Here is a 12,957-nt window from a genome sequence, read left to right on the forward strand (position 1 = left end):
ATCTCATTTTAAACATATTCAGACTCCAGCACATCACCACATTGCCCTTCGCTGGCAGTTTAGTAATGTACCTCTGAAATGTTCAACTTGGGTCCATTATATCAAATTAAACCCTTGCTGAAGCAGTCAATTACAGACTGATTATGGTTCTTCTGTTGAGCTGTGGCGCTTAGTGGGAGCTCTGAGAGGCAGCGAAAGGGTTAGGGTCAAGTTTCCCTTAATCACAAATTAGCAAAATGTCATTTGAAAAGGGCAAAAACAGGGAGCCGACTGGCAATTGGTATTACGACCTCAACTTCTGTGGTGATTTTATAATAAGTTATGAAAATGTTTAATACCCAATAATGTTTAGAAGCACACCTGCTAATCCCACAGAGTTTATGGTGAAGGAGGTATCCAGATACTGTGATGCCAAATAAGCAACAGCAGCTTTTTTCCCCCCCTAAGCAATAATCAAGAAAGTTCCTATATATCAAAGGAGCTCAACAATTTACATAAAAGGTGACCTTTCCAGCGAGCACCGGAACCCAGGCGCCTCATAATGTGGGGTGCTGAAGTTAGGTTACTGCCATCTGCCCGAAGCAAATGAAAACACAAAGTCATAACAGCAAGTGACTAAAAGAATGGACATTTTCTTTATTTAAGAGGAAGTAAATTGCCTTCAACAGATCTCAAGGGTTTTATAATGGCAGGAAGGAGACATGTGGGAGGGTCAGAGAATGATGAGTGATGATTAGACTCACAGTGGCAGTGGAGTGAGGGGACATGCTGTCACCTGTGCTGGAAACAAATCCATGGAACATTTGGTCAGTAGCATCAGAGTTTTATTCCCCAACACTCTGTAATTGTTTTTATAAATACACAAGATCAACACAATATGATTCACTGGAGTAATGATTTGTCTCAAGTGAAGGCTGGATAGCAGATATTAGTATGAGTAAAAATAAGGATAACTGACGAATAAGGTAAATATCAGCAGTCAGTTTGCACTTTAAGTTACTGCAGTTTAGTTTGGGTGAGTTCACATTAAGGGCTGGGCATTGTTAAAAAAAATATGATGTCAGTACCAATCCAAATACCCTTAAAGTGATACCCATACTAATTGAGAACTTCATTGGATACCCATTACACATTTTGTCCACTTGCTTTTATCTGGTGTAACAGGCGTGTAGTGTAGACACACTTTAAAGTGTTTAGGTGGCATCTTGGCTGCTGAACTGGTAAACGTGCTAATTCAAATTCACCACCACTTCACCACCACAGACAGGTTGTAGCTGCTGTGACAGTGAGCCAATCACATGTCACATTAAATCGAAGAATGCTTCTGTTTATTGGCTGTGAGCATGTCCATACAAATAGTCAAATTTTCTAGTTCTTGGTGCAAAAAGGATTACAGGTACCGTTTAATGGGAGACGTTTGGATACTACTTGGTATTGATTTATTTCAGTCGATATCTCTCTCTTACCCTCACATACTGTTCATATGCTGACTCATAATTTGTCTCGACACCAATTCACATTCATAAATTCCCCGTTAGTTATTGATAAATGTTTGATTAATCCATAATGAAGCTGTCAGAGAGCAAACAGAGTGTATTGCATTTATGAAAAAAAAAGACATTTACAATAACTACATATGCTCCTGCAGGACATTTTGTAGAATATGAAGAATGATTTTCGAATTTTGTAATAAACACAGGTCAAATCTGGACATTTGCATATACTAAAATGTGTGTCAGATGTATTAAAATATAATAAAAAAATGCATTTTCTTTATTTGGGTCAGATGAGGAAATGTATAGTGTGTTTTTACAGCTATCAAATGTAAAAATGGGTCAAATTTGACCTTGAATGGTATGTAAGGGTTAAAGGTATCAAGTACCGATACCAAGCCCTCAAATTTTCAAAAACATCTCCATATGCTGATGGCATTTCTTAGAATTTCATGTTGCACAGGATTAAGGGGCTATAGATCCTCTTTTTCAGGTTTTGCTATTGTCAGTGGTTTCAAAATGTGGGTACCATATCATTATTTCAAAAACCCTCTGACCTCTGCCTGTAATTATTATTTCAGCATACTCAGCACCATTTACAACTACCGAAACATCAGTTTCAGCTGCATCTTAAGAATTTTAAATGCCCCATTTTAGAAATTCTAAAAAGGTAACAACAAAGGTAATCACTGCATTACTTTTTTCAGTGTTTATTTTTTTCTCCTTAAATTTGATGTTTGGCAGCACAAACTTACTTGCTTACTTCTTACAATATGATTTTGTTGTGTTTTAACCTGTCAGAATGTAGGTCTGATGTATCTTTGTTTTATCTTATTGTTTATATTTTGGTAAAAACAAACAAAATAACTCAAGATTATGAATTTTATGACACATGACACGGAGAAGAAAAATACATTGTATAGAAATAAATCTTCCCAGGTCTAACTTTTTAAAATTATTACAAATGTTTTCAGCTCATCTAGACTAAAGAAAACCCCATTTATTTCTAAACTATACACTGTGTGTTCTCTTTGAGGTTTATTACTCAGAGTATGAGCCCATATACAGAACATATACTAATAAGTGTACATCCGATATTGAGGTATATGTGTTAAATAGTGTGTAAATGTATATGTGGGCCACTGTCTTTTTGCTTGTTCCTGACTGAAATGAAGCACCACTTTATTTCATGCAAGACATGGAAGTCATACGGCCCGCTATTATTAGCTGACAGCCCCTGATTGATTCAGCATCCCTTATCAGTCTCACACCAATCACAGCCATTCTCACAACAATGTGGTTTGTTTAAGTATGGGTCCCTGCTACACTGATTACTGCTACAAGCTTGCTTCCACCACCGCAGCCTCTCCCTTTCTGGTTCAGGGTCACAACATGGGTTCAAAGGTCAATCTGGAATTCATGTCTTGCTCTGTATGAGGGGTTTGGCATTGTGCTCCCTGTTGTCTCTTAATATGTTGCTAGCTAATCCAGGGAGCATCTTAGAGTGGAGCCACCAGCACCAAGCAAAGCTGTATTTCCATTTGTCACAATAAATGGTTTGATCCATGACAATAATCTTCATGACTGAATTACAGGTAATAAATGTACATGGTTGAATTGGCTTGATTAAGACACTGGTGATCTAGCAACAGGTAATAGCAGCAGAAATATCTCACATCATTGAGTTTTTGGTTAGAGATTACAGGACCATTTTGAATAAAAAGTGCATGTGACATGCAAATCTGATGATTGAGACCGATAGAAGGGTGGATGGATGAAGACCAACGTAGATAAATATGTATTTTCCTTGTCTTTTTTCTCTTTCTTTCTGATAGCCTGTCATATATCACAAAGCTCTGTATCTATAGCAAGATCAAGCCGTTGTGACAGCGCCTGCCACGGAAACTTCACAGAATAAGATAACTGTGGATAGGTATTTAGTCAAGCAATACTTCTTCTGAAGGCTGCTCCTAGCTGCTGACACGTCAGGGATTATACAGAATATTTTCTGACAGATTCCTGCTCAATGTGTTATTCTATAAAAATATCAGCTTTTTTTCTTTTTGTTTGCCTCACTACATAACTTGAGTTATTCCATCGGCAGTGTTTCAGGGTGAAGTGACATTTGTCGAAATTTCGCATTCAGCCTGGATGGAGGGAAGAGTGTCATTTCATAATTTGGATTTTTGTCATGTTTTTAAATGCATGCATTATTCATAAATCCATCACAAACAGTTCCCATTCTGGTAAGTGCAACCACCCTACTGTAAATACAGCCATGACACCTCTAATGCATTTCCAATGGGCGCTGCTGCGGTTTGAAAGTGGCTGCTGCGTCTGCTGAGGATACAGTTTCTATTTTCTCTTCGCTCAGACGCAACTTGGCAGCCTTCGCCTTTTTTACTCCCATTTCCCACTTTAGCTCATCATATTTCAACAGCCACCGGAGGGGTCAGACTACTGATTTGTACATCTGATAGCAAAGCCCCCATCGCTCATCCACACTGTGCTCCTCTGTCTCTCACTTCAGTGGCCTCCTAATTTCATTTTAGAGAAGTAAGAGCGAGCGGAGCGTGAGTGCTGAGATATTAATACGGCTTCTTCTGGAAATGATAATGATAAACTGCCATTGCACGTTTTGCTTTCCAATATTTGCTGAGAGAGAATCCCAGCGAGCACATGGTCAACTTGTTATACGGCGGTCTATGCATCACATCCAACATGCTTCCCCATGCGTTTTATTACATCTTATGTTTGACTAAAGTGGGGATAGCATTAGGGGACGTATTCTTTGCTTGTTTTTTCAATGAAATGTGTCGTTCTGCTCCCGGAAAATCCACAGGTATCATGACAGAATTATTCACATTAGATTTTACAAGTCCTTTTATCCACCATTGTGAGAAAAAAACCTGTCACTTCAGCTTAGGTCTCTCCCAGGACACAAAGTCCCTGAGGCGGATTTTCTTTTTAAATTAGCTATAAAAAAGTATCCGTAACCCCAAGGTTGTTACTGCCACTTATCCAGGTTTAAATAAAGAGGGAAACGGTAGTCTTCTACACCTCTGTGTCATACTGATGCTTCTCTGCAGTAAAGCAGTGGATGGTGTTGCCATACATAGACAGCTACATGTTACACAAGTGGTGTCTTTTCATTGAGAAAAACTTGGCAGGTTGGTAAAACTTAAGACTTTTTACAATAAAAAGTGTACAATAGTTTAAGGCTGACATCTTCTTCTCAAAATACATTCCATAAACACTCACAAATGATATATTTGAATGAATTATTACTAGAAGGAAGTAGTCCTGATAGCAGTAATGGTAAGATTCTTCACTAGTTGCAAGGTTAATTGACCAGTAAAGCAATGCATGCAACTGCTGTAGGTTCCGTGATGGTCTAGGTGGCTCAGGGTCCCAGAAGGACTGTTTTTATCAGTCCCAGTTTGTAGCCCACTTGCTCTGGAGCTTTTAACCACATCACCTGTCCCTCATGAGCACACTGAGTTTGCTCAGTTTATATGGAACTGTAGCTTCCATACCCTCTGAACACCTTTTCAACTTTTGGTGTCCGTAAAAATTGCTTGACATTTCATTCCTGACCTTGTAAACAACAGCTGATGGAACAATTTCAGTTGATGGTCCACCTACCTGTATGCTCCGTCTTCCAATCTGCTGATGAGGACCGTGTGAAAATGGTCAAAGACTCCAGAACACGTGGACTTTTAAGACCTTTTTTCATAATAAGAATGAAAGTACTTGAATGTACTAAACCACAGTATCAGCTAAATAAATAAGGGCTTTAATTCCTTGCATTATCTCAAAGATGGGTGCTGTGCCTAAATTGACATGATGCTTATTTTTAAGTAAAGTTTCTTAATAAATTTGTGTTTAAAGCGAGGCTGTGTAACTTCTGAAAGTAGAACTAACACAAGTGAAAACTTAAATATTACTGTACATGCAATAAAACCAACAACCTTACATACATCTAACATTAGCTAATATTAGCAAACTGTAAACATATATTGTTTAACTGCCATTACTAGGACAATGCAACAATGAGAAATTGGTATGGATATGAAAACCTACCATGTACTTATGCATGAATGAAAGACTGACAGTAGCCTGACAGTGGAACAAAGACAAATGCTGACAAGAAAATAAAGACAGAGTTGCAGAGCAAAAGGAGCAAGTTGCAAACATGAAAGTTCTAACATTCTGTTTGAAACTCTGGGTGCCCATAGCTTAAAGAAAACTGTACTGTATTTTGTGTCTGAATCTCCCAAGAGGCATTATTTATTTATCCACACCAAACTTTTACCTTCATCAGGTATTCTGATGCCAATCCTTCATCAAGTATTAAAAGGGACCCTCAATGTTGTTTAGGCACCTTAACTGAGCCTCTAATACACACAAAAATAGTATTGACATCTACATGATTCCATTTTCACTGTGTCTAAGTGTGTAGAGATCATTATTATTTTTATTTTTTTTCTCATGAGGGACCATTCTTGTTCATGTCCACGTGTGGATAATCAGCTCTCTTTGGTTGAAAGGGTTCATGAATAGTAAGTAGCTGGCTCAGATGTCCACTAAAGCCGTTTAAGACACTTAGTGCCAGACGCCTGACAGAATCTGCCACTTCATCCACTGTAATCTCAAATACCTATGTGCAATTATTAAAGTGAAACAACCCAGGATTAAAAAGGATCACAAAGTTAGACACCAGTGCTCTAATAAAGGTTGCTGCTTCTAGAAGGCTAGAACACACTGATGACATGATATTGTGTGATAGTAGCAGTTTTTTCTCCAAAAATGAGTGGTGTAAAAGCTAAAAAATACACTCTCTCTGCTCTCTGAAACATTAATCAAGGTTTAATCACACATTTATTGATCAGTCAGATCGACTATTGATACTGCAACAACTGCTGCCTTTACTTCTATTCCTGCTGTACTTTTTTACTAATGATATTAATAATAATGGTGGATGGATGGCTGAAATAATCAAGTAAGTCCTTTGGTTACTGAGCCATTAGTATAAAATTAGCATTTACAAATATCCCTCTAATGTCAACATCCCAAATACGGTAAAAAATGATTCTCACATCTGGTGTTAGAACTGCTAAAGTGGTACATTTTTGTCTGCCAACCATCACAGGCATTTTAAGCACAAACACTCTACATTTAGGCATCATGTTTTTCTGCTTAAAATGATAAGCAACTGTGGAGAGCAAGGTGGGAAAATAAGAGTGCTTTTCTGATACTGTTGTGAATACAGTGATTATATTAAAGCAAAGACCCATGTAGGGAGAGGTGGAGCACTTACATGACTAGAGCTAGAATAAAATAAACATTAAATATATGGCGGGGTTATGATGGAAAATATTGACAGTGAGATTAGAGCAATTTAGTAGTTGAATGGCTTATTATTCTGTGTCCAAACATTTGTAAAAGGAACTCCCCTTATTTACTTCCTAAACAGCATCTGTAGTTTATCTGGGATCCATACAAAGCCAGTAAGACTCTACAGCTTCGTGTGCCTTAGAAGATAAGATAAATAATAAAATTCTACCTCTTGAAAAGATGGAATTTCAGACATACCTATATTTTCCTGGTCACCCCAGACTATTTTCTTCTATTCTGCTCAAGAATCTGATTCCGGTTTTTGTTTCAACTGAAAACATTCATCAGCTTCTTTTTTCCCCCCCCTCGGTCCTCCCAGCCTTCAGCTCAGCCATCCATTCTCTGGACGGCGCGACACAGCGGAGCGACTTTGTCTCCATCCTCAGGGAGTTCGGAAACCACTATGTGCAAGAGGCGGTGTACGGCTTCCAGGAGTCCTGTACCATCTGGTACCCCAACAAACAGGTCCAGAGACAGCTGTGGCTGGAGTACCAGGACATCAGCAAAGGTAGGACACACACAGTCGCACGCTGTGAGTGCACATGATAAAGAATGATAGTTATAAGTGGATAAATGAATAGCATGAAAGGTGAGACGAACGTGTGTTTGTGTGACTGTGTGGGAGGTTGAAGGAACATGAGTTTAATTCCAGCAGTTATTTATACGTTCATTGATTGTACTCATTTTATAAGCTGTCACCCCCACAAAATATATAATAGAGAGTGTGTGGTGGGGTGGACTGGATTATCATATATAACAATTTTAGAACTGGCAGAACTCTTGATCATACTTCAGCTGAGAGTAAAACGCTTGCTAGGAGAAAAGCTTGTGAGCTATACATAAAACCTTTTTAGTAAAGCTCTTCTCTTGTCCCTCTTTTTATTGGTTGTATCCAATTGAAGAGCAATGTAATGGGCTCCCGGGATGGCAATCTTTCACAAATGTTCTGGAGGCCCTTTTCGACCATTAGAGGTTGTTTTGGACCGTTTATAGAGGTACCCTTCTTTGATTGTTGTGGTAGATCTTTTATAGGGTTTTTGGATGTTGTGTTGGCACCATAAACCATGCAAACAAGCAACTCTTATCAGAGGCGAGGGTGTGAACCTCAAATCTTTTTGGTACTGATTGGAATGGGACTATGGTGAATATACAAAAACATAAGGTACCAAAATCTAACATTGAATGTCTGGACAAAATGAGTGTTTCGGTATCCATACCAAAACATAAAAGGTATTGTATCGGAGTTGGTATCAAAGACTCGATAGACTTGAACTAGATTGGTTGGGTGGTCTGTGTTGTTAACAATAGTAAAGTAAATTTACTCAAGTATAGTATTTCCATTTTTTACTTTATACTTCTACTCCACAACAATTCAGATTGAAATATAACTGTTTCTACTTCAGTTACCAATCTGAGTTCTTCTTGGCCACTGGTTGCGAAGACGGCAGCACAGAAGCTCTTTTTTGCATTCATAATATTTCAAGTACATTCAGTCTGGTGATTGTACTCTTAATAGCCAAGCAGATGACACTTATTTAACGTTCTACCACATAAAAGATCATGTACGAACATTCATGTGAAGCAGCAGTTCTGCCACATGTAACGTAGTGAAGTCATCCATGTAAATGTCAGCTACATGCATTTCCTTCTGTTAGAAAGATTTTTATGTTGGCATGTCACATCTGTTCGCTGACTACTCTGTATGTGCATCAAACATTTCAAACATTGTAACGCTGCAATGCTTTTGTCATCTGAGTATCACACTGAAGCACAGTGTGTGTTGTAGATCAAAACGGGCTTTGCCATAAAATCAGCATTGCACTTGAAGCAGTTCTACTTAAATGAAAAATCAAAGAATCAATGCCTTTGCTTTTTGTTTTATGACTCAAAATGCCAGCACATGTCAGTCATCCATCTTTTTGTTACCTGTGCTTGTTTTCTCAGTAAGTCAGAGCAGAAATAAGTAATAGCTGGTCTCTCCCCGCCGTTTCACCTCAGTGGCTCCAAACTGTCCGCAGTCGTTTCCTTTTGTTTGCCTCGGCCACTTTTCTTCCCTTCCCTTGTTTTGTCCAAGGACGCCCCTGCTGCGCTCCACTGTTCACTCCCAGTTACCTCTGTGCTGACAGATGGCATTAGATGACTGAGTTTTCCCACCCTCATGAAAAGCCCATTACTCTTCATTTTCAGCCTCTTCTGACACACCACTTGCAGACGCTGCTAAATGATTCAACACAATCAAAGAAAAAAGCCCATTATTTTCATCCTGGTCTTTGTAGACTGTGACTTTAAGTTGTTCTCCAATTCATGCTAGATCAAGCAACTCTTTGCAACAACTTGCATACAGTACCAGTGGAAAGTTTGGACATATGTTCTCATTCAAGTGAATGGGGAAAGTGCTGTATAGCAGTCTATATAAGTACTGACTGGTTATAAAGTATATACTTTTTTTTTTTCTAGTCCTATTTGCACACTTGTAATTAGAACCCGACTGATATATCGGTCAACCGATATTGACCATATGACCGATATATCGGTATCAGTGAATATGTTATACTATATTTGCCGATTTATTTATTTTTAAACATAAGTAAAATAAGCAGCATTTTATGTAAATATACTACCCTTTTTTAAGTTCAAGTTTTATATATGTTTATGGGGGTTTTTTTTATTCAGTTTTTGTTAGTTAAAGTTTGTGAAACTGTATATATCATGTACATCATATAATATCATGTATCTTGTATCCATTTGAAAACCACATTTTGTTTGCAATGATCCCTCATATATGGCTTTCAAATGCTTGTGACAACAATATGTAATGGGGGCATCATCAGCTAATATATATCGAGATTGGAATTTTTTTATTTGCTAATATCGGTATCGCCATCACTCCCAATAATCCAATATCAGTCAGACCCTACTAGTTATATGGTACGACCATATGTAAAAAAATAATTGACAACAAAATGCTGAATAGCAGATTGCAAGAACAGAATAATGAGGACAGATTTGTACATGAACATAAATCATGAATAATTCCCAACACTTGATTTTAAAGGTTCCACAGTTTCCCACAATTTCCTATAAAAATGAACTGACATACTTTCATAGGGAAACTTTTGGAAAGGAAGAAAAAAAATCAGTTGGTACACAGCCAAGCAATTAATTCCTTTTCCATACTTTTAGTCAGTGCATAGGAGGCAGTTTGAACATGCGAACATGCAGAATTAAAGTGTAGGCAAGCATATGTTCTGAGAATCAAGTTTAACATAGTAAATTATTAATGAGTGCATTTTTCTTGGATGACAGTTCTTTAAAGAAGACTTCTCCAGAATCAACAACTGCTTTATAAATTAAATACAACTAAATAAACTCAGATAACTGGCTCAGAACTTTGCCTTTATATATGTATATACTACCGGTCAAAAGTTTTTAGAACACCTCAATTTTTCCAGTTCTTTTATTGAAAAAATGTTTTCAAGCTTACCATCTTGGTCTTTTTTCCTAAGGTAGTTCTGGCATAGCTTGGAATTATGTTTTGGGTCATTATCTTGTTGTAGGAAGAACCCCTGACCAACTACGTGCATACCAGAGGGTACTGCATGGCGCTGTAGAATGCTGTGGTAGCTGACCCTGGATCCAGAAAAACAGCCCCAGACCATCATGCTTCCTCCTCCATATTTGACAGTTACACACTGTCACACACTGTCACACACTGAGGAACCATCCTTTCACCTACTCGATGGCGTACAGAATATTTTAAATTTTGATTCATCAGTCCATAACACCTTCTTCCAGTCTTCAGCAGTCCATTGGTGGTGTTTCATGGCCCACGCAAGCCTCTTCTTCTTATTCTGACGTCTTAGCAATGGCTTTCTTGCTGCAACTCAAAGTCTTCTCTTCACAGTTGAAACTGAGACTTGCTTACTACAACCACTATGAAGCTTGAAGCTGTTGTCCTGTGAGCCGCCAATCACGCAAGCTGCTGACTCTCAGAAACTTGTCTTCTGACTCTGTTGTGGCTTTGGGTTCTGCCAGACTTCTTCATTTCAGAGTTTCCCCCAGTTTCTGAGTGCTTGTTGAAGGAAACTGTACTCACTGACACCTTGACTTTCTTCGCAATTTCTCTGTAGGAAAGACCTACATTTTTAAGTGTTTTGGGTAACATTACCTTTTTTTTAACCTCTGGCAGTTCACCACTTACTTTTGTACCATTTCAAGCTATTCATTGGACTTGAACTGCTTGAATTTCAATAAAAAACTGGAAAAAATGGGGTGTTCTAAAACTTTTGACCGGTAGTGTATTTCTTCTATAATTAGTACCAAATTACTTGGTTATTTTTGGGAATTTACAGGGAGATTATTAGTATAATACAGAGATTTAAAATGTCCAATGTCCCCAAAAAAAACTACAGCTTTACAAATATATGTTAGTGTATTTTTCCTATATGCAGTCAGCCCTCCTTACATGCAGCATACATTGTCATACAGCAGCAATATAGTACAGCTACTGTACATAAAATGTTCATTACTATCATCATTTGCTTAAAGCTATTGCCACAATCACTTTCCATTTAGCTTATTGTTGTTATATTGCTCTGGATATAAACATAGAAGAGGCCATAGACTGTATTTCCTCAGCATGTACTCCTGTTATCAGTCCCCATGTTGAAGTAACAATAAAAACATCAGATTTGCTCCATGTGGAAATGAAAATCTGATTGTCTGCACTGTTGCGAAATCTATCCACAATCTATTTTTCCATCGAGCAGAGAGCATCATGATTACATCGGGATGTGAAGATCTGAAATGATTCGATATAAGTGGGTAACTGCTTCAACCTGGCACAGGACCATCCGTTTCAAGGAAAGAAATAGATTTCATTGGCAAAAAAACTCTAAATCAGAGTCATCTTTCTTAATCTCTTCCCGGCGTCTCAGAAACATCCTGGCCTTTTGGAGGGAGTAATGAGCTCACAGGAGAGTTTGATGATCCATGTCCTCGCCCTTTGCTCCAAATACAAGATCTGCCATACTGCAGCTTCCTTCCATATTCAGTGAGAAGGCGGCTGATCATTTTCTCTACCTTAGCTGCCTTGTGCACAGCTGCTACCTGCAGTTTTAAAGCTTATTTGTGTGTGTGGTTCATAATTATAGCTCAAACTAAAAAAAAGATAATAGAATAAAAGATGAACTCATTTTTTCAGTACTTCATTGAAACTTTAGAGTGTTTCAGTGAAGAAACGCCCCTGTTGCAGAAAACAGTGGACTTGTTTAATACTCATGAGGAAAACCGCATTCATATCAAATACTGTGGGGATCACTCAAGAATGTAAGAGGGAAGCATTTGTGGATTCTCATCAATACAAAATGACACTGTAACCTAAAATAACTGTTCCTTCAGTGTGGAATTTCACTTCAGTACAAAATCAATACAAAAGCATCCCAGGAACTGTGATATTATGTGGCAATTGTGCATTGACTGTAAATTGTAACCCAGCAGACCGGAGCTCGGTAGGTGAAAGAGGCGCATAGTACTCCATGCTCTGTAAAGTTAATTGACAACTTACACCAGTTGTTTCCTAATGACCCAGGAACTTGAAAACAACACACACACACACACACACACACACACACACACACACACACACACACACACACACACACACACACACACACACACACACACACACACACACACACAGACACACAGTGCCGGACTGTCATTGCTGTATCAGTCATGTTTGTAGAGATGCAGCCATAGCTCGTTAACTGTGGTCAATGAGTGTGTGTGTGTTTGTCTGTGTGTGTGTGTGTGTGTGCCTGTGTTTGGCCATGATGCCTTGTCTCTGTGATTAATAGCACTTCTCTCTCTGCACTAGGATCTGATATGAGTTTCCTATTGTCAGACACATGACCTCAATTACTACGCCAGAGATCAGACACCAACAGCTAGAAATCCACTGTTGTATTTTTCAGGTTGCAGCAGTTTATTACATTGATGAAAAGCATTTGATTTGAAAGTTTAAGACCTTTTAAATACTATTTGAAGCTGCTGTAGTTACCATGTG

At 38.3% G+C, this 12,957-nt stretch overlaps 1 protein-coding gene across 1 annotated transcript in view; it reads left to right on the forward strand.

The window, feature by feature from the left end:
• The window catches only part of astn1 (astrotactin 1), a 395,016-nt gene that overhangs the window by 223,026 nt on the left and 159,033 nt on the right, over positions 1–12,957 (forward strand). Inside the window, exon 17 of the mRNA XM_062428582.1 lies at positions 7,210–7,398. Within this exon, the coding sequence (XP_062284566.1) occupies positions 7,210–7,398 (189 nt within the window). The remainder of the gene's footprint in view (positions 1–7,209; positions 7,399–12,957) is intronic.

This window comes from Scomber scombrus, chromosome 11, assembly GCF_963691925.1.
Source record: "Scomber scombrus chromosome 11, fScoSco1.1, whole genome shotgun sequence".
NCBI lineage: Eukaryota > Metazoa > Chordata > Actinopteri > Scombriformes > Scombridae > Scomber > Scomber scombrus.